General features: G+C 40.3%; 1 protein-coding gene across 1 annotated transcript in view; it reads left to right on the top strand.

Annotated features, from left to right (window-relative positions):
• The first annotated feature begins 5,759 nt into the window (after window positions 1-5,759).
• The window catches only part of SLC37A1 (solute carrier family 37 member 1), a 57,375-nt gene continuing 41,475 nt past the window's right edge, over window positions 5,760-21,659 (top strand). Inside the window, exons 1-7 of the mRNA XM_032763618.2 lie at window positions 5,760-6,391; window positions 6,702-6,828; window positions 10,262-10,530; window positions 12,381-12,462; window positions 15,113-15,239; window positions 19,041-19,119; window positions 20,598-20,733. Coding sequence (XP_032619509.1) covers window positions 10,475-10,530; window positions 12,381-12,462; window positions 15,113-15,239; window positions 19,041-19,119; window positions 20,598-20,733 — 480 coding nt within the window. The 5' untranslated portion in view covers window positions 5,760-6,391; window positions 6,702-6,828; window positions 10,262-10,474. The remainder of the gene's footprint in view (window positions 6,392-6,701; window positions 6,829-10,261; window positions 10,531-12,380; window positions 12,463-15,112; window positions 15,240-19,040; window positions 19,120-20,597; window positions 20,734-21,659) is intronic.

Here is a 21,659-nt window from a genome sequence, read left to right on the forward strand (position 1 = left end):
GTTTGGGTGGGAGCCTGCTGCTAGCAGCTGGTTCATCTGTGCTGCTAGGCGTTCATGCACTGCTGTTAGTTTCTTTAGCCAGTAGGTGTGGATCATGTCTGGTCCAGGTGCTGTCCAGCTCTTCATGTTCTTGACCCGCTGCTGGATGTCTTCTACTGTGATGGTGACTGGTTTCTGTTCTGGGAGATTGCTGTGCTCTGTTCTCAGGTCCTGCAGCCACTTTGCACTGGTGTTATGAGTCTTCTCTTTCTCCCATATGTTCTTCCAGTACTGTTCAGTTTCTGCTGCTGGTGGCTCTGCTGTTATTGTGTTGTTGCACTGCAGCTGGGAGTACACCTTGGATGGTTCTTTGGAGAACAGGGCATTTACTTTTTTGGCCTCTGCTTCTCTAGTGTATCTCCTTAGCCTGGTAGCCAGTGCTGTGAGCCTTTGTTTAGCAGTCTCTAGGGCTTCAGATGGAGTCAGGCCCTTGTATTTTTTCAGTAGCTGAGTCTTATCCTTAATCTCTACACCCTTCTGTAGTTCCACCAGCTGACTAACTTCTCTCCGAGTCGCCTTGATCTTATCCTCCAACCTCATTTTCCAGGGTGGGTACATACTGTTGTTCTTCTTGATCGTGTAGCCAAGCATCTCCAGGATTACAGAGGCTGTAGCGTATACCAGTTCATTGGTTTGAGTTATGGTGGTAGTAGGGATTGTCATGAGGGCTCTATTGGCATCTTCTAACATACTATCTGATGGTACTTCTCCACTGAGCCTTGGTAATCGGTCTCGAGGATTGACTGTAGCTAGTTTTTCCATGATCTTATGCCTCATATCAGCTGCTGTGCTCTGCAATGGAGGGGGTGGCAGTGAAGTTTCAGCTTCAGGTGTGGGCTGCACATCCACTTGTTCTTCCAGGTCTTCTTGAGTCTGGGATGTAATGTGGAGTTGGTCTATCTCAAGCTGTGAGAGCAGCTTCCTCTTTACTATGTTGAAGCGTTGGGTAACTAGCTGTTTCTCAGTAAGTGTGGATGTAGGTCTTTTGTCCATCCACAGTCCCCTCATACGTTTCATATATCCCCTCTCATTAGGTCTACTGTTGTAGTAGCATTCCATCAATTCCAGGTTCTCTTGTCTCGTCCATGAATGGTTTGTTCCAGTAGCCCACTTATCGTCAGATTGTCCTGGTTCCTCAACATCTGGCGCGGACCTTGTTAATCCGGGCGACGTCCGAGCCGGCATGACTCTCCTAGTTCGTGTCACTCTCATATTTGAGGTAGGCAGGTGAAGCGTTAGGGGGTCTTTTGCCCAAGGACCCCTACTGGAAAGTTGGGTACCAACCGGGATTTGAACCCCGGTCTCTCGTATCAAAGGGCGGTCTCTCGTATCAAAGGGGCAGTGCTCTTAACCACTACACTATCCACTATACTATATATATTTTTTACAAAAACATTTTGGACTTGCAATTTTTACTTCAATGGGGGGCTTTTAGTTCTTTGGATAAAGCAGCCACGGATGAAATCTTTATTTATTGAGGATTAGAAAAATATTTACTCTGGTCACAACAAAAATATTTGTTGAAAATGTTCTGATAGTGCCGTTACACTGATTGTAAGTGTGCCCAAAGCAGGGGCAGCTCCAGGCACCAGCACGCCAAGCACATGCTTGGGGCGGCAAGCCGCGGGGGGCACTCTGCCGGCACCGCGAGGACGGCAGGCAGGCTGCCTTTGGCGGCTTGCCTGCGAAGGGTCCGCTGGTCCCGTGGCTTCGGATGACCATGCTTGAGGCGGCAAAATCCCTAGAGCCACCTCTGGCCCAAAGCCTTTCCCTGTAAAAGCGATTAAAAGTAGTGACACTGTCAGAAGTTTGTCCAAAGCATGGCAATAGGTCAGCCTCACTCCTTGCGCTCCTCCAAAGCAACTGAAATTGACCATCTTGTCTTTGCTGTGTGAGTCTGATTCAATGCCTATGGAAGTCAATGGAAAGACTCCCATTGACTTCAGTGGGATTTGGACCACACTCTTAGTTCAGAGGTGCCACCTCAATCAAGCTAGAACAGAAATGTCTTGGTTCAGGAACTGCGTGTTTTAAGAGGATATAAATCCAGATATAAATCCACTACAGCTATACTATTTTCCCCCTCCCTTTTGTTACCAGCTCTTCCTTTTGGATTGTTTTTCTTTGCGACGGTTTAATGGCTGGTTATATCTGGTCTGGCCCCAATTTTGGTGTAAATGGTTCATATAATATTCCATGTCCTCTGTTAGGGAGAAAAAGGATGTTAAAATTAGTAAAAACAAATGAAGACCAATAGTTGCACCAGTGCCTGGAATTCTGCTACTTCTTTGGAAATATTAACTCATTATTAGCTAGAGAAGGCATTAGCTTTTTTGAACTTCTGAAACTGTCTGCAAGTACATAAAAGACTAATCATAAGACATGAAAATGAGATCATGCAATATAACATATTGGGAGGGAAACACATACCAGCTGTGTACATCTAAATGCTATACGTGGTTACAGGCTGTAATTTCTGTATTAAGGCCCCAGTTCAACAAAACATCCTAATTCAGCAAAGCATTTAAGAATATGCTTAACTCCTATTGACTTCAAGTCACGAACTTAAGTACTTTGGTGAGTCAGAGCTTTGAGTTCTGTACAAATTAAACTGACTTTTTTACCCAGGAAATTGGAGTACTTTTTCAGGCTGTGATGTCAACAGGGATGTAGTCAAGGATATGTCAATATACAGAGCATAGTAACTGTTTGGTTTTGGAGATAAGCACACACTTTTTTTTTCTTCTTTTTTTGGCAATGTGAGTGCTGGTACAGGCATAGCAAGAAAGGAAATGGTTTGTATAATCAATCCAACAACATACTGCTATCCTCATACATACCTTCTATAAAGAAAACGTCATCAAAACCCAACAATTATTTTGCATGGTGCTCTGGATTATGTATTCTCCTCTCAATGGGTTTTTTTAACCCTTTACTCCTGGCTATATCACTATCTGCATCTCAGGCTGGAGGCTGACCTTCTGATACTCCCTGCCACTGTTCTCTTGTGTAATGGACAGGCACAGACTCCTGTCTCTCTTTATAGTGTTCTTGCTTACTTGCTGGCTTTTGACAAGTTTAGCTGCTGGCAGCTGTGCTAAATGCAGCAGCAGTTTCTGGTGTTAGAGATTTTTATTTGATCTTAATAAGAGCAGCATTTTCAGCTTTAAGAGGAGAATTGTTTTTATTTATTTGTTGGTTTATTTATTTTAAGGAGATGTTTGCAATCAGGGACTGGATGTTACCAATTCAAGCTTATGTACGTTAGAAGAGTAGGCATCAGATAACATAACTTTAAAAAGGTCAAAACAGACTTAAAAAAGACAAAAGGCTGTGCATGTAATGGTAAGAATATAATTTACGCTGTGTAGTTTTGTATATAAACAAATGTTACTTTAGGGTAGCTGACCTTTCTGCTGCAAAGAGTGCAAATCTTCACTTTTTACGTCAGTCAGAGTAAACATTGCCTGAGTGTCTTCTGGTGCTGGCAGAAAAGGGCAATGGCATTATTCATGAAAATTATTTTTCCTAAGAGGGCACCGTCTTTCTATTTTTCTCTCTGTTAAATGGTCCATAAAATAGAAATTAAAAAAAAATCAGCATATTGATAAAGAAGCAGCCCAGACTGATGGCTCCCATCAATAGCTCAATAATGTCACCCTTCCCTACATTGTCTGTGCTGTAGTTATTAGCAGAATATAGCTGATGTTTCCTCCCCAGACACATATCAAGTTTGGGCAATTTACCCAATGCTCCTGCACAGTGAAAGAAGGGGGCATAAATTGCCTTCCTCTATAAGGATTACTCATATAGTGAGCTGAGGCAGATCATTTCTTCTCTGGAGTAATGAAGGAACAAGGGGCGATATAGTGACTGGGCAACTATGTATTGCCAGGGTTTGTGATAAAGTCACAATTTAGTCTATACTGTATGACATTCCTCTCTACTAGTTGTGCCAAAACTAAACATTTAACATACAGAGTAGGAGTGTTTGTTTTTCTGAAATTGGTCCTAAATTACTGGATTACCTGTGAACCAGAAATGTTCTACTTTAAGGATAAGATTGGTCATAATCAAGGACAACACTTTAGCTTCCAAGGCAGGCACCAATTTTTTCCCCAGCTTGAATAGTTGTGAATGCCAACTACTCTGCTTGGAGGAGGAATACAAGGCCTGTCTCTAAAGTGGGAAAGCAAATGAAGTATTTGTTTGGGCCTGTACTGGAATATTGTGGGCCTAGTCACTAAAACAACTCTCTCCAATAGCTTTTATAGTGGAGGTATTCCTTTAGATACCACATAAAGAACTGTCTTTGGAAACTGAATTCAAAAATCTCTTTTTGAAGGTGTTTATATAATGACAATGGCCACTGTTGTCAAATGTCTGAAAAAGCAAGCTGCACAATGGCTATCCAAGATCACAACTATCTAGTGTAATTTTACTAAGCTTCAATGTAATCCCAGGAACCTGATTCTGCAAACACCACATTTAACTTTACTAGTCTGAATAGTCCCATTGAAATGAATGGGCCTACCCATGGTAGTAAAGTTGAACTTGTTTGTTTGCAGGATCAGGCATAAATAAAAACATGTTAGGAGCTAATGAGTTTGTTTAACTGTGAAAGCTGGGACAGGCAGTACAAGGGAGAAAATGAAATGAAGCATAACTTTCCAGTGAGAGCTGTGAGACATTTTGTAAGCAGCCTGCTGGAGCCAAGGATATTACATTATACAAAATAGAAACTGTCTGTATTGTAAAGGATAATTAAAGCTGCTACTCCATAACTGTTTATGTTACTGAGTACTGAATAAAATAAACAGATTCTTAAAAACATAGCTGAAATAAGGGTTTGTACAAATTAGAGAGGGGGAAGGGAATTAGATTAAGTCCATCTTCCTGTAAATGTAGGACCTAGTCTCTTGACAAAGAGTCTGATCCTGAAAAGTCTCAGACATGTTCTTTGTGCATGGTGAGCAGTGTTACCCACTCCCACAATTTTATCACAAGTCTAGCAATAATTAGTATTTTTATTTAAGCCCCAGCGACAGGAATTAAGTATATACGTGAACAGTTCAGCTTTCATTTTTTTAAAAAAAAAAGTAATTTTCTAGCCTTCATGGTTATTCAGAAGTTCAAAATGTGTCGCAAATGCACAAACCAGGTGGCAAATAAAAAGAACCCAAAATTAATTTTAATCATGATTTTTAAGCCAGTTTCATGAATCTGCCTCATAATTTTTGAACATTTGAGATGGCAGTACTAGGAGAGTAGCCCTATTGAATTAAATGAGACTCTTCAGATTGCATAAAGTTAAGCACCTGCATAAGTTTTTGAAGGATCAGGGCCAATGACTGCACCACATATCAAACTGATGACATTTGATAAGTAGGCACTGTATAATAAAAGTATCTTGTATTTCCAAAATTTCAAACAAATACAAAAACAAAACAACAACAAAATCCTGAACGCACAAATTAAAAGTGTCAGGTTAAAACTCATGTTTGTCTGTTGCTGTTTTTTTTAAACCCTTACAAATAACACCTTTTGTTGATTAAAACAAAAGTTTAGAAATAGAACTAAGGTCCAGGCAGTCTACCCAGGTGGAACTCATTTCCTGAGCGGAACCCCACTTTCCATCATTTTATATTTGTTTGCCTCTCTTGGCTTAGCCAATAAAAATACAGCGATCACTTTCACTCTTGTTTCTAGTCAGTTTCGCTTTCAGATTCTACTGCAAGTAGCACAATGTTGCTGCAATTGTGTATCGAACACGTTTTTTCTTTTCCACTGAACTTGAGGGTTTTCATCTACAGTGCATTTCAGGTAGGAAGGTGGTTACAAAACCTAAAATGTGTGCCAAAACCGGTGATCTGACAGTTTTGCCTTTTAACCAGAAATTATTTGTAAGAATGGAAACAAAGCGGTTTTGGAATTAAATGTCTACGGTTCTGCAGCGCGCTGCATGTGTAAGTGACTAACCCTACCGAGTCTGAAGCGCTGCTGAGTGATGCACGGGACAGGTTAACTGTATAACGGGAGGGAGCTGTGTCTCCCACGTACTGTAGCTTCTTCTCTGTGCAGTGAGCACATTGTGCAGCTTGCTTCTTCCCGCATTGTATGTGGCGCTGCTTCCTTATCAGAGGGGCGAGGTGGGGGGAGGCGCGCCCGGCAAACAGGTTCTTCTATAGCACACCGAGAGCTGGGACCTGCTTAGCGTGAAGGAAACAAGAGGGAGCCACGCCTGCAGCTCAGCTAACCAGGAAGTATCCAAGCAGCAAGGAAACACCGGCCGATGCTACGCCGAGGCAGTGCACTGAGAGAGCCCTCGCTGATCTCCAGGCGCGATTTTCTGGTGAGCTGTTGTACTAGGGTCTGTCTGCGCCTAAGCTCGGAACACTGGGAGGGGAAAGGGAGTCTCGGGCTCTGGGGGGAAGTACTGCTCGTTAGGGACAAGGGAGACGCAACAGCTTCGGCCGCCTGGGAATAATTATCTCCACCTATGCATGAAAGGGAGGGTGTGAGTGGCACGGCCAAGGGAGGCAGAGTTACAGCTTTGTGCTAATTTTCCACGCAGAAGGGAGTGGAGTCTTTATTTGTGGTTGCCCTCCTTCTCCCCCTCTCCGCCTTACTTTTTAACTGTACCACTGCTTCACTCTATAAAGCCTTTTGAAGATACACAGTTTGCGTGGAAGAAGTTGTACACAAGATGATCCCAGTCCGGCACACTCTTGCATGACTAGTTCCACTGGCTTCAGTGAGACTAGACTATTCGCACGGGTACCTTTTGTGGTAAGGGAATTAATCTGTAGGGATGAAACGGAACGTCTTCCATCAGCTGACATCCTCATTTCTCCTAGGCATGAGGTTGAGGGTGAATCATCTTTCCTGCTTCATTTTCCCAAGCTGACCGTCAGTTGAATGTCTGAATGTCTGGTAGGGCTTGAAATTTGATGGAAGCTAGTGTCTTATTCAGAAATAAATTCTGATTTTTTTCTCTCATGTGCATTGAAAGAGTTGTTAGAATCTACTAGCTGCAGGTCCCAAGTAGGAAGTTTCCTCAGAGACATTACTGATCAGATAACCACAGTATGAGGTGAACTTATAGTTACCATTTATGCAACAAATTGTTTTGCAAGAAAGCTGTAATTGTCTTGAAAAGGGATGACAGCAATTGGGTGTGTTTATATAATTTAAGTCACAGTGTCTTGGACAAGCAACACTAAAGCAATGATGAAACTCAGAGAGAAACTCTGCTCTGGGTGGTGTTGAATGTGAAACGGATCTGCAGTGTGTAACCAAACTTTCCAGGATGTAGATTTTCGTAAAGACCAGGAAGTTCCCCCACCTGTTAAAAAAGATAAACTTAGATTCTCTCTTTCCTCCGTTGTCAAAATGCTCTAGGAGCAATCATTTGCAGCCAATAATGACTATTCATATTTAAATACCGTGTTGTTGATTCATCATGTTGACACTTTGTGAGACTGGGAAGTTGTCACCAATGCAACATTTCAGCTTTAATGGTCATCTCAGACCAATACAAGCTATGTTGCTATTCCTGAAGGTTTTGTTTTTTAGCGTTTTGGTTTTTGTTTTGAAATCCCTTATGAGTTAAAACAAAGCATCTTGGGTACCCATCTGCCTCATTTGTTTATTAAAAGAGTTTATAAACTAATGAAAATAGAAGTTTAGGGCTAGATTTTGGACTTTGTGTTTGCTTCAGGGAGTGAAAAACTACTTATATCTCTGCATGGTCTATTGGGACCTTTGGGCCAAGCACACAGAGGTAAGTGGATGCTGCATACCTGCTTACTCTGTTTCTCCCAGAGTAGGTGGGAGTGGGGAGAACTGTCTCTCCAATACCCAATGTACTGGGCAGCACATCTTAGGCCAGTGTTGTGGGTTATTGCAATTTGCTGCTGGTACAGGCCAGCAGCAAATTACTATACCTGCATGGAGCAAGGAGGAAGCAGGGTGGGGAATTATGCTTCAGAAGCCTGTAATGCACAGTTCGTCTGGAGATAATGCAGCATATGCACAACCCTAGTTCAGTGCTTTGCCTAAAGGCACAATCTAGCCCTTAGAATGCAAATACCATTTCAAAATTAATTCTAGTGTGCCTTGCCGTAATAGAATGAGGAGATGGTAAGGTATTCATATATCCAAGGCCGAATTTAGAGGCAGGTGATCCAGGCCACTGCCTGGGGTCCTGGGCTTGGGACGGTGCCGGGCTCGCAGATTTACAGATCTTAGCATGCAAATTTATTGTCTTATATGACAGAGTTAAATCATGGCATGCAAATCGTGCACCAAAGTCATGAAATAGGCAACAAATGCAATAACAAATAAGGTATTCAAAAGTTTAACAAATGGAGCTGGGTGCACCAAAGATTTTCCTTGCCTGGGGTGCGATTTGGTCTAGGGTCAGCCTTGCATTTATCTGCCATGCTTGATGTGCCCTTTTCCTGCTATTCAGTTGCTTCTTTTAGGTTAGAAAATTAGGTCTTTAGTGTTACTGAAAACAAAAGAGTAGGAAACAAGTTAAAACGTTTTTTTTCTGATTTGTTTATTTACACTTGCTTTAATAAAAAAAGAAAATGCTTCATCCGTGAGTTACCTAGTATCCTTGCCATTGCCTTTGTAACATACTACTGGCCCTTCCAAAAAATTAAAATTAATATTAATACTTAATGATCACATGCTGTCATAGAATTAACATAACTGTTGTTGCTATGGCTACATCTTTGTCACTCTTGTCACATGAGTCACAAATTATCATTTTCTTTCTTTCTTTCTTTCTTTCTTTAAACCACTTCAGACATCTGGTGAACTTGTGGGTGGTTGGATGGATGTGATGATAAACAATTTGAATTTTTTTTCACTGAGAACTTAGGCTGAGATCTGCTCATAAAAACAGAGTTTTGGGGCTTTGTTTGGGTGGTGGATAAGAAGGTGAAATCAGTCCCTACAAACTAGTGTCAGGGTGCTGTGCCACACTTTCCATCCAGCTATTATTTCAGCCTTCTGCACCAGTTATATGAGGCACAGAGTTCTGCTGGAGCCCTGTTGTGGCCTTTGTACCAACCTATGTGGGACTATCATTGAAATATATATAGGAGATGTGTGGGCATTCCTGTGTAACTGCTTCAGCAACAGAACCCTCTGTACAGAGTGTAAATTATGTGGCCGGGGGCGAAGTGGGGGACTTAAGCAGGCTGTTCATACCATGCATGAATTTCATGAAGAAAGGAAAAGTTAAACCAGGGTCTGGAGGAGAAGCTAAGGGAGCAAGTGCACAGCAACGAGAAAAACGTATGGCAAGCTAATAGTGAATTCATGGTGAGAGGTGTAATTATTCCAGGGGTGATTAGATTTCTCCATCCCAAAGACTTAAAAACAAAACATCTACAGTAGAGGTATTTAGGTTAGATTTAGAAAGGTCAGTTTTGATACAACTGTTACTGTGTTAAATACTGTCTGCTGTTGGAAGAGCAAAAACACAGTTCTTATTTGTACTTAAACAGGAGAATAAAGGTTAAAGGAATAAAGCTCACAAATCAATGCCTCTGGCTGCCATGTGACATCTCCTAACAATCCTATCCAAGACAAGTCCTAGTTATTAGCAATAGTGAGTACTTTAAAATAAGATTTTTCTTTAGCTTACATTCTTTTGCTTGTCTGGGGAGGTCATTCTCAGTCTTATTACTCATCAGCCTCAGCCAAACATGCCAAGTAGCAGCACGACTAGTACACCATGTACCTGTCATAAAGGTTATTGTGCACCTTTTCCTATTAGAGAAGAGGGTCTAAAACAACTACACTGGGCCAGGAATTGGTAGGTTCCCTATGGCATCAGAAATTCGAGTGCATCTGATGTTTTAAAATACATCTTTTCCTGGTAGGGAATTGCCCACTTGCAGTCTCTCAGGGCCAGAATCAAAATCCAGTGAAATCAATGGGATCTTTCCATTGACTTCGGTGGCGTTTAGATCACTTCCTCCATGAAGTCTTTTATCTGTACTGACGTCTTAAAGAAAAACTTGTTCAGGCTTCGTACCAACAAGTAAGAAAGACAGCCTTTGGAAATTTTTTCAGTGGTTTAAGCTATTTCTCCAAAATTTTGATGTCTGTAAAGTTGCAGCAGTTTATTTACATTATTGAAAGAACCACTGATTAAAACTATAATTAAAATGCTAACTTTTCAATATTTTTTTTTAAAAAACAGTTGAGTGAAGGGTTGGCCATTCAAAGTGACAGAAAATATCAAAGAAGAGACCTAAAATGAGATCTGCTTAGTGTGACATCTCTTCAGAACAGTTCCACAAAGTGCAATTACACGACATTCCGAGCATCTTTGATAAAAAGCCTGACCCTAGGACAGTCCTTTTCCAAACATTGCATTTTGTCACCTAAAATCCAGATCCTGGCAGTGAAGTAAATGGCTCAACTTCCCCCTGGAGTTCGCTTCATCGTTTTATTTACAAGAGATCAGTGGTAAGTTTTCAAGTCTATATTACAGACATCCATCTCGAACAATATCAGATTTTATCTGAGAAAGATTGTTCCTTTGACTCAGTTTCTCTAACTTTTTATTTCTTGGAATATAAAATAAGTCTTTGTTAAAGAAATTGTTGATTTAATTTCAAAATGAAGAGCATGGCTAAAGATTTTTTAATCAGGAGATATGACGCTAGTACAGAGTGGTATAGGGGTTTGGAGTACATTTCCATCACCTTTAGTTTTGTACGCTAGAGAATAAGTACTTCCTCCATTGTACTTCACATATTATGTGCTTGGGGAGGTGAATCACAGCCTTTTGTTTTGGTTTATGTCTGTGCTTGGTTTATGTCTGTGAAAAAATCCGTGTGTTTATTCTGGACCCAGATCTTTTGACAACTTTTTAATTCTGCTTTGGTCTTGTCAGCTCTTTTTATGCTTTCGAGGGAGAGGCAGAGAATTTGTTACTTTTATCTTGAAATCACTTATTTACTGTAACAAAGGAAAGAAATCAGTACTTCCTATTTGAACGATTTTTATCATACACTTCATCTAACAGAGCTGCAAGGCAAGAGTCATTGCAGTTTATTAGATGAAATCTTCAGTAATGGGCATAACAACTGAACACCCCAATGTAAGTTGTTATACCAAAACCCAGATGGTATGTTTCGGTAGCCTTACCTGCAGAGTCTTCTGTGCTGGTTCTACAAGCTAAGCAGGGTTAAACATAGTCAATTCTTGTCATAAGAGACCTCCAAAAAAATCCAGGAAACTGCCAGTGCTGGAGGATGTGTTAGCAATTTGTAACTTGTATGTTTGCCTCTCAGTCAGTACTTGACTGATGCCTTAGAATAGCATTAGGGTCTGCTATTTCTGGAGGTACCATTCATTAAACACCCAAAGCTGAAATCCTGCCCCCTTGTGGTCACTAAAGATCCTGTGGTGGCTTTTGCAGCAGGAGGCATGTTGGCCATGTGTCTTGGTGCAATACCAAGTATATGGTATTTACAGTGTGCTGTGGCTACTTACACATCTGTTGGAGATTTAAATGGATACATTATACTTGTTCATGCTTTTGCTTATATATGCAGACAGACAACTGGATGTTACGTAGGATGTTGAGCTGAAGATATACAGCATGTAGCATTCTATAATATATCAGACCGTATACTTAACAGGTATTGGTAAGCAAAGTAGGAAAAGAATCTACTATAGTATAACAGATCTTTCAAACTACTCATCTCCATTTAAAAAAATGCACTAATAGTTATAAAATAGATGTGAATGAAACCATCAGTGCAAAGGCAAGCATTCTCAAACTTTTTTTTTTAATAGGGTAGATCACATTTCATTGTCATAGGAACTCACCTCTCACATTTCCAAACAGATCACATCTATTTGGCAACTGCAATTGCTTACGTGGAAAAGCAATAATAGGAAAATAAGTAACGTTTTGTTGTTGTTGTTTGTTTCTCTTTTAATATGCATTAGCAACTGGAAAGAGAGAAGAGCCAGCACCATGTGCTCTGTCAACAACCAATAGTCCCCACACCCTCATTTGTGAACCTCTGGGGGTAAAGGTGTCACAGATGCAAAAATTATGTTTTGCTTTGATGCTTGCTTAAATATAGAAACTATTGACATTGCTCAAATTTATACCGCAATACACAGTAGTTAGAATTAATTTAGTCTCTTTAGCTTCCAGGATTTATGATAACGTAAAGTGAAAAAAATGGGAAGAATACTTTGAAATATTTTGTTTTATGTAAGATGGTGGTAAATATAAATCTAGTGATTGAAATCACTTAGAAATATTAAAATAAATACTGATTTTTCTTTTGTTACAGGTGCAGGGCCTTCATTTTTGTTCTTACCTTTTTGTTGTATGCTAGTTTCCACTTGTCAAGGAAACCTATTAGTATAGTTAAGGTAAGCAACAGTGAATCATTTTTGTTTAAATAGTCTCGTAATTTTCTCCAACAGGGAAGTACACTTTTGTGTGTGTGTGTGTGTTTTCAAAGACAGTGTTAAACTTTAACCCACAATGCAGTAAAACCAAGTGACGATAATTACAGTTGTCATACCATATTCCCATGCTATACGTTTTTTGGTGAGACCACACCTAGAATACTGCACATACTTCTGGTTTTAGGCCTTTACATGAGTTAAGCTAAGTACGCGTGTAAGTGTTTGCAGGATCAAGGCTTGAAATCTTAAAAGAGTTTCTGAGCTGAGGAATCTATTGAGAGTGAGTAAATTGTGTGTATTAGATCTTTGGAACAATTTTGGTTCTTGTGCAGTACTATGCATGAGCTAGTGCAGTGATGTCAGAGAAATATAATATATTTCATTTTCATGTTTAGACTTTGGCATACATTAACCAGAAGTTATTTCTCATGTATATTTTTAACTTTATTGCTCAACAGCCTATTCATATTTTTTTTTTTAAAAAAAAAGCCTTGCTCCATACAGTAAATAAATAGCATTGGACCTATTATCAGAATGCAAATTGCTTTGATATGGTTTCATTGTTTACATTTCAAATTGTCAAGTGTTTCATTAACCTTTTGATTTCATTCCCACTAAGAACCTGTTTACACAAGGAATAAAACCGACATTAGCACTGTTTCTCTGATCTGTATAGATTGGGATCGTCCATATGAAAACCATGTTATCTTACTTTAGATTATATTTGGTTAGGGTTATAAAATAGCATTTTTTTAAGAGAGCATAGTTCTCAAGAGTGAAATTTCCATCCATACTGCTCTGGAAATCAATGTTAGATCTACCTGTTGGTAGCTTGGCCTTAAGGAGTGTAAGCAGTTACTTGATCTAATTAAAAACTAATAAACTAAATCCCTTCCTCCCTGTATCTCCTCTGAAGTTTCCTGCAGTTTGATGTGTCAAACTATTTTTTCTATTTTGATTTTTAGACTTAGCGGTGTTCCCCCCGCCCCTTTTAATACTTCCAAAAGCTGATTGATTTTTTTTTTCCAAAGTCTGTTTCTGCAATGTCTGTATATTTTACTGTTCTATTTCCTTTGGGCGTAATGATACACTAACTCATGGGCTCCAATCCTCCAACGTGATCTGCACACACAGATCCCTACATGTATGTGGAGTCCTGGTTATGTCAGTGGAACTCTTCATAACCCTAGAAGTCTGCTCATACCAATGCTGCAAGCTGATGTGCATGTGCAGTAGTTGTCTGCTTGGGGATAAGGAGACATGTTTAAGATATAAACTGAAAAATAAAATGTTCTTTGCTGAAGGAAAGAGCATTGCAGTGTTCTCAAATGATGTAAGGACGCATTCTGCCCTTATTCACAGCAATGTAAATCCAGAGTAACTTCACCGAGATTAATGGAGCTATTCCAAATTTACACCTGCGTGGCTGAGAACATCACTTACATATGAGCATTTTTTAGAAAAATATACCATTACCCCTTTATATATTGTGAACAGATCTTTTTTTTTCTTGGGGGAAGGGAGCGGAAGAGGAAGAGGTATTCTGCTTCTATTTGTTATGTATGGGATCACGTACCGCTGAAGTATGCTTGTTGACTTCTGTGGGAGCTGCTGGATAAACTGGGCCATTTCCCCAGCATGTTGAGTAGTGTGCTGTTGGAGATGCCGTTGTTCCAATGAGATGTAAAATCCAAGTCCTGGCTTATTTCTGATCATCAAAGCTCCCATAGCACTTGTAGTGAGAATAGGGGTGTCGAACTCTGCTGTGTCAATTCTGGTAATTACATTTCGCCTACCTAAATTTCCCTTGCAGTTTCAATGGGGTGTGTTTGTTCTCTTCTATCCCTGTCCAAAACTTGGCTGTGCTGCATTATAAGGGATGAAATACAATATATTGCTACTGGTGCTGCAAAGATTGACACACATGCTTAATGTTGTGCACACTGACTTTGCTAGGACTATTCACGGTACTTAAAGTTAAGCAGGTACATAATTGTTTACAAGACTGGAGCTGTAGATTTTGTCAGTTTTGGAGCCCAGTCCTGCTTCCAGCAAAGCCAATGGCAAAACTTCCATTGATTTCTAATACGTGTAGGATTGTGTTCCTCCAATCTTTTGCCAGTGTAACTCCCAGCCAAACCTTGTAGGGATCCTTTGGCGTTTGCAGTGGTTAATCAGGCCTAGTGTTTGTAAAGTGTTTTGGAATCACTCAGTATGAAAAGCACTGTCACTATAACATTGCTACTAGCCTCATATGTGGTGAAGGGTGTTTCATGTACAGGAACTGATCCAAAGCCATTACAATAGATATTAGAGAGATGAGATGAATGAGATAATCTCTCTTATTGGACCAACCTGAAGAAGAACTCTGTGTAGCTCTAAAGCTTGTCTCACCAACAGAAGTTGGGTCAGTAAAAGATGTTACCTCACCGCTAGATGTTACCTCACCTTACCTCACAGCTATAACAGCACTGCAAATTAAAAAGGATAGATATACCATTGACTTAAACGGTTTGGGCCAGTACATAGCTAGATTTGTTAAATTTGCTACTGTATTGCGTATAGCAGGATTGGCTGAGTTTTATATTGTCAAATTCTCTTTCTACATTAGGGAGAACTACATAAGCACTGTGCTCCTCCAAATGAAGTTGAACTCAACTCCTACAAAGAATATGCCATCCAGATTCAGCCTGTTAAAAAGTTATCTGATGAGTCTCAGTGTGGTTGGGAGCCATTTGGTGAGTTCATTTGCATGCTAATTTTGAAATAATGATATTTATACAAGTGTTGTACCTTGTTACTTATCACAGGGATTCTTCCCATGGAAAAACGGGTAGGAGGGACATGTTCTGTTTTTAATTTAACCTGGCTAATATGTTGTGAGTGTCCCAAATGAGATGAAGCTTTAAATGGTAAGTCTCTTACAAGAACTTCTTTTTCCAAATAAATTATGAGTTCAGCTGCTGAAGACTAAACTATTACACCTGGTCTTAAACTTTTTGATGGAACAAATTTCAGTTAGAAAATGCAAATTTGTCAAATCTAAATGTTTCATGGGAATGTGGTGATTCCACATATGTTTGTTATGGAAATGTGACATAACTGATCATTTTGGCTTTCTCACTTCATTTCATTTTGACATTTATATTTTATCAAATATATTATATTTCATATGGTCCTGATACTATTGAAACAAAACAATTCAATGCTTCCAGAATTTCCAGTTAGTGGAAAAAAATCAATGTTTCCGATTTGGAACAAAAACGAATTTTTGAAATGTCAGAATTTCCCATGAATTTCTAACCAGCTCTATAAACTGATGCCATGCACATTCCAGAAATGCTGGCACCTTCAAAACAAAGAAAATATGCTCATTTAGAAAACTAAATTGTAATTAAAAGGCTATGTTTTGCTTATTTACAAGTTAATACTGTAATAATTTTAATATAATAACTGAGATTTTGAATAAGTGCTTGATATCTTGTGTTCAGCATCTGATCATAAATAGGGAATGTCTGTAAAATAGAAGATCCTAGTAACCTGATAGCCCACTAGCAAAGGAGAAACTGTTCAATTATTACTAACTAAGGCTGTGATCCTGCACTCTCAGCTGTGTGTAAGTAGACCTCTGTGTTATCAAGTGGCCTGGTAACCCACTATACATTTGTAGCTTTGGGATTCTAGACCATACTCCTGAGCACATACCTCTTGTCTGACACCCTTCCTTAGGAAATGGGGTGCTGCCATCTAGCCATCCTAGACCCTGACAACCAGTGTCTGCGACCCTAGTCACCAGTCTCACCATCCCCTGTTGTTTACACACACTCAGCATTCCACTTAATCCATGGGCGCTCTGGGGCCCCTAGTTTAACCTTTTTGGGGACAATGTGGCAGTTAATCAAGGAGCACAGGTTCACCTGAAGAATTTCTTCACCACAGTGACTTTACTGATAAAGCACTACAGAGCTTCGCATATGACAGTCCTGAAACACTCTCTCCTCTAGTCTGTGCTCGCTCCTTCTTTTGAGTCAATGGTTCATCAGCCTTTCAGGCTGAGCAGAGTTCTCCTTTAAATTCTCCTTACACTGCTCTTAAATAAGGCCTCTGCTTTTGTGCCATGTGTCACAGTTGCAGGGAAACTGTACCTGCATATTCTCCCTTTGATATTGCAACCACCTGCAGGCTAGTTGGGGACCATATTGTGTGAAGTTTATGAATGGTTTATGTACCACAGTGGGCCAGGGAGTGTATGCAAAGCTCCCCAAAGGTTAGCACTTCTCTGGAGGTGTTTACAGTCTGAGTGATTTGCCTCCATCACCCTTCTACTGCTTTTTGTTCCTGGAGGAGCTGGTGGAGTTGCCTACAATCTCTAGTCTAACGTGATGTAAAAACCATTCATACAATCACTACAGTATGGTCCCCAATGATACTGGATATGGTTGCAGCATCTGTCACACCACATGCTCAAACTGGGGGCTGGTCTACATTACAGAATTAGATTGACCCAGCTACATCACTCGAGGGTGTAAAAAATCCATATCTCTGAGTGACATAGTTAAGCTGGCCTATGTCCCTATGTAGATAGTGCTAGGCCAATGGAAGAATTCTTCTGCTGACCTAGCTACTATCGCTCAGGGAGGTGGATGTACCACACGATGGAAGAACCCCTGCAATCGCTGAAGTAAGTGTCTGCACAGAAGAGCTAGAGCAGCACAGCTGCAGTAGTGTTGTAAATGCAGACTTAGCCTGAGAATCTCCAGATCCACCAGGCATACGTCCCAACCACCCGTGGCTGTCTTCTGTGGAGAAAGACCATTGTTCTGTGGGATGGTCGAGCAGTTGAGAATCATTCATAGTTGATAGTCCTGGATTGCTATCAAAGTGATGGTCCTTCAGTGAAATGTCAAACACCTTTCCAAGGCCGGGTAGCTGCTGGGAATGTTGTAGAAAAGTCTGTCCTTGGACAGAGTGCAGACTGGTGTTCAACACAAACCAGAATTCATAATGAGATACAGACATATCTTACTCTATCTCCCTCTGTGCCTGGGTGAAGCACCGTTAAAGGACTCTGTGTGGGTGTAGGGTCTACACACATGAAGTTCAGTGCATGACTGGGGCCTAAAAAGGTATGATAGAGTAGGTCCTGAGGGGGTAAAAACACCTTCAACTGTTTTCCTTTCAGAAGACACTGATTGAAAGTTACTGTTGAGTACAGTGTTATATTCAACAGATTTCTAAAAATAATTTAAAAGCTGAAAATTGCAGGAAATTACGTGGTATTGAACAACAATGTTTTCATGACCTTTTTAGCTTGCGTTTCTTTATGAAGTCAGTCTGTCACCAGGACTAATTTGAGGCCCAAGAAGTAGTGTTCAAAATGGGGATGAACAGGTGGTAACTCTGACAAGTCCTGATTTTTTTTTTTCCTAAATGGCTGCTACTTAAATGCTGGAAGTTTGGCATGCGTTTTAGTCCCTGACTGAAGTGGGCCTGTGTGCAGTTCATACATTTTGTGCATAAATCCAACACCTGTTTTTTAGCTGAACATTTTCAATCAATAGTCATTCTCCCATCACTGGTCGAGCAACAATAAACATTTTAATTGCCATGTCATCTAACCTGACTCCTTTTCATCCAATATTTCAAAATAATGGCCCTGATCCTGAGATTTGTATCTGTATGGATGGCCTCTTGGCATGCAGAGAGCCCGATTGACTCTAGTGGGCTAATAAGAACGGCCATACTAGGTCAAACCAATGGTCCAGCTAGCCCAGTAGCCTGTCTTTTGACTGGGGCAGTGCCTGGTGCTTCAGAGGGAAGGAACAGAACAATTAATGAGTGATCCATCCCCTGTAATCCAGTCCCAGCTTCTGGCAGTCAGCGGTTTAGGGACATATGGGCTGCAAGGGACCACACAAGCAGGTTTGTTTACAGAATCAGAGATAACATTGTAATGGAGGTGAAAAAATTGAAGAAATATTTACTTTCTAGTATTAAAGAACAAAGCACAACATCCTTTTTTAATTTTATTGTTTTTTAAAAGTAGTTAGTCTTTGCAAGATGGCTTTTTAAAATTTGCTTCTACCATCTTTGCAGTTGGTACCTGACATATTTGAAAAGTATATTTTCCTTTTAGGGAATTTTTAAACATATTTTTGTAGACTTTTATGAACTTTGTTCTCTTAGAAGCTTGAAAATACAGTATATTTTGCTAATAAATTGTGGTTTCCATTTCCAAGTGTTGTTTTCATATTAATTGGATAAGAAGAGATTAAGAATGCTTTGAACAATGTTTTTCTAATATGTAATAGATGAAAACAGAAAATATAGTATTCTTTGGTTAAGTAGAATCAAAGTGTCAAGAAACTGGCATTCTTTTTTTTCTGCTAGAAAATTCACTTAGGACTAAAAATGCCTATAGTGTTGTGTGTTTTTTAAAAAAAAAAGATTTCCAAGACCTGTACATGAAATATATAGTAAGAGTTTGAAAGCTATTGATAAACTTATTCCACTGATTTGTTTTGAAAATGTTTTCTTAGACAAGAACAATTACAAACAATTACTGGGAGCCCTGGATTACTCATTTCTGTGTGCTTATGCAGTTGGAATGTATTTGAGGTAATTCCTTTTAGACTTTTTTTTTTATATTTCTTGAATTATTGATTCAGAAGGCTGCACTGCTTCTAATCTGTTATCCTTCCCTTTTGGGAAGCATCTGATGAATGGTCACTGAAGAAGGAAGGAGAAATTTGGATTGTCTCATACACACAAAGACATGATTTTAGGGCTTGTCTACACTACAGTGCAGGGTCGATCTAAGATACACAACTTCAGCTACGTGAATAGCGTAGCTAAAGTCGGCTTGCTTAGATCTACTTACTGACGTGTCTTCACTGCTGTAAGTTGACAGCTGATGCTCTCCCGTCGACTCCGCTTGCACTTCTGCTGTCGACTCTGGTACTCCACCAGAATGAGAGCACTCACCGGTCGATTTATCGCATCTAGACACGATAAATCGACCCCCACTGGATTGACTGCTGCCTGCCGATCCAGCAGGTAGTGTAGACAAGCCCTTAGGCACATTTTTCACAGTGACTATCCTGAAACCCTTACAGAAATTCATAGGAAGGATTCTTACTCCCTTGAACAGAAATGCATCACAGGTGATAATTTAGCCCATATACGTCAATGAGTATGTCTAAATAGCAGCTTTGTAGTTTAATTCCCAGATCTGGTAGACGTATACACTGAGGCTATCACAGTGTTTCTCAAACTGGGATAGCCACTTGTGTAGGGAAAGCCCCTGGTGGGCCGGGCTGGTTTGTTTACCTGCCTTGTCCACAGGTCCGGCCAATCACGGCTCCTGCTGGCCGCAGTTCACTGCTCCAGGCCAATGGGAGCTGCTGGAAGCGGCGCAAGGTGAGGGACTTACTGGCCGCTGCTTCCAGCAGCTCACATTGGTCTGCAGTGGCAAACCACGGCAGTGGAAGCCGCGATCGATCGGACCTGTGGACGGGGCAGGTAAACAAACCGGCCCGGCCCACCAGGGGCTTTCCCTACACAAGCAACAACCCCAGTTTGAGAAACACTGGGCTATCATGATTAAAAACAGCAGTGTGGCTGTGGTGGTATGAGTGATGGCATATGTTAGCCTCCTGAGTACATACTAGGATCTTGGATAGGATTGTATTCAGGCAGCAAGCCCAAGGCACAGCCTGCACTGCCATGTCTGTGCTTCTATTTTTAGTGCTCTAGCTCGAGCAGGGCTAGCACATGTATATCTGCATGAGTTGGGAATTACACCTCCCTACTGCTGTGGAGATACACTCAACGTGAAGAATCAAGTGGAAAGTAATTCCCATTATGCCCACAGTAAAACCATTCAATTCTTACAATATCAGCATTTGTTATGTAATGAACCAAATATTTATTATTTAATTGCTTGATTTTTAATTAACATTTTTGTTGAAACTTGTAGGAAAAACCCTAATAGATCCAGAATTTGGACATACTCTTTATGCGCTATGAAAGTTTGGTGTGTGAAATGTTTCATGTTTCTTTTAATTTTTTTTTTCTTTACACCTGTACTTTCTCAGTGGTATAATAGGAGAGCGATTGCCTATTCGGTATTATCTAACAGTTGGAATGCTTGCCAGTGGACTCTTCACTGCAATGTTTGGGTTGGGCTATTTCTATAATATACATAACCTGTGGTTCTACATGATAGCTCAGGTAAGCATACTGTTTGTTTCCCTAGATTCATTGGCTTTCCATATTTATTTTATTTTCAGATGTGAATAGCATTTAATGGTTACATGACTAGATGCATTCCATTCTGGTTTGAATGTAATTCAGTCTTGTAAGAGATTACTTGCCATAGCATCTCAAGAAATACATAGTTTTAAAAATAAAGACATGTTTTAACTGAAATATTTTTTAAAAAAAACATGAACCGTTTAAAATCCCAGATCCTTCCCGTGTGTAAACCTAAACGTGAGAAATAATATACCTTTGAGAACAAATATATTTACTTCTACCTGTCTGCTAAGACCTGAGTGTAGGGTTGTCATGGTATAATTCCTCACTCTGAACCTTAGCATTCAAAAGATGGGGTACCTGCATGAATTCCTCTAAGCTCAATTACCAGCTTAGTACCTGTAGCGCTTCCACCAACTAGGAATTCCAGTGCCTGGTATGCTCTGGTCCCCCCAAAACCTTGTCTGGGGAACCCCAAGACCCAGACCCTCTGGATCTTAACACAAGGAAAGTAAAACGTTTCCCCCACCGTTGCCTCTCCCAGGGTTCCCCTCCCTGGGTTACCCTGGAAGATCACTGTGATTCAAACTCCTTGAATCTTAAACAGAGAGGAAAATTCCCCTTCCTCCCTCCTTCGCTCTCCCCCTCCCAGACTCTCCTTGAGAGAGACAGTAATCCTAACACAGAGAGAAATTTGCCTTTCTCTCCTCCTTCCCTCCTTTCTCACCACAAGTTCCCTGGTGAATCCAGACCCCGTCCCCTGGGGTCTTACCAGAATAAAAAAAACAATCAGGTTCTTAAGCAAGAAACTTTTAATTAAAGAGAGAAAAACAGAAAAATTATCTTTGTAAATTTAAGATGGATTAGGTACAGGGTTTTTTAGCTATAGGCACTGGGAATAC

This window comes from Chelonoidis abingdonii, chromosome 1 (genome assembly GCF_003597395.2).
Source record: "Chelonoidis abingdonii isolate Lonesome George chromosome 1, CheloAbing_2.0, whole genome shotgun sequence".
NCBI lineage: Eukaryota > Metazoa > Chordata > Testudines > Testudinidae > Chelonoidis > Chelonoidis abingdonii.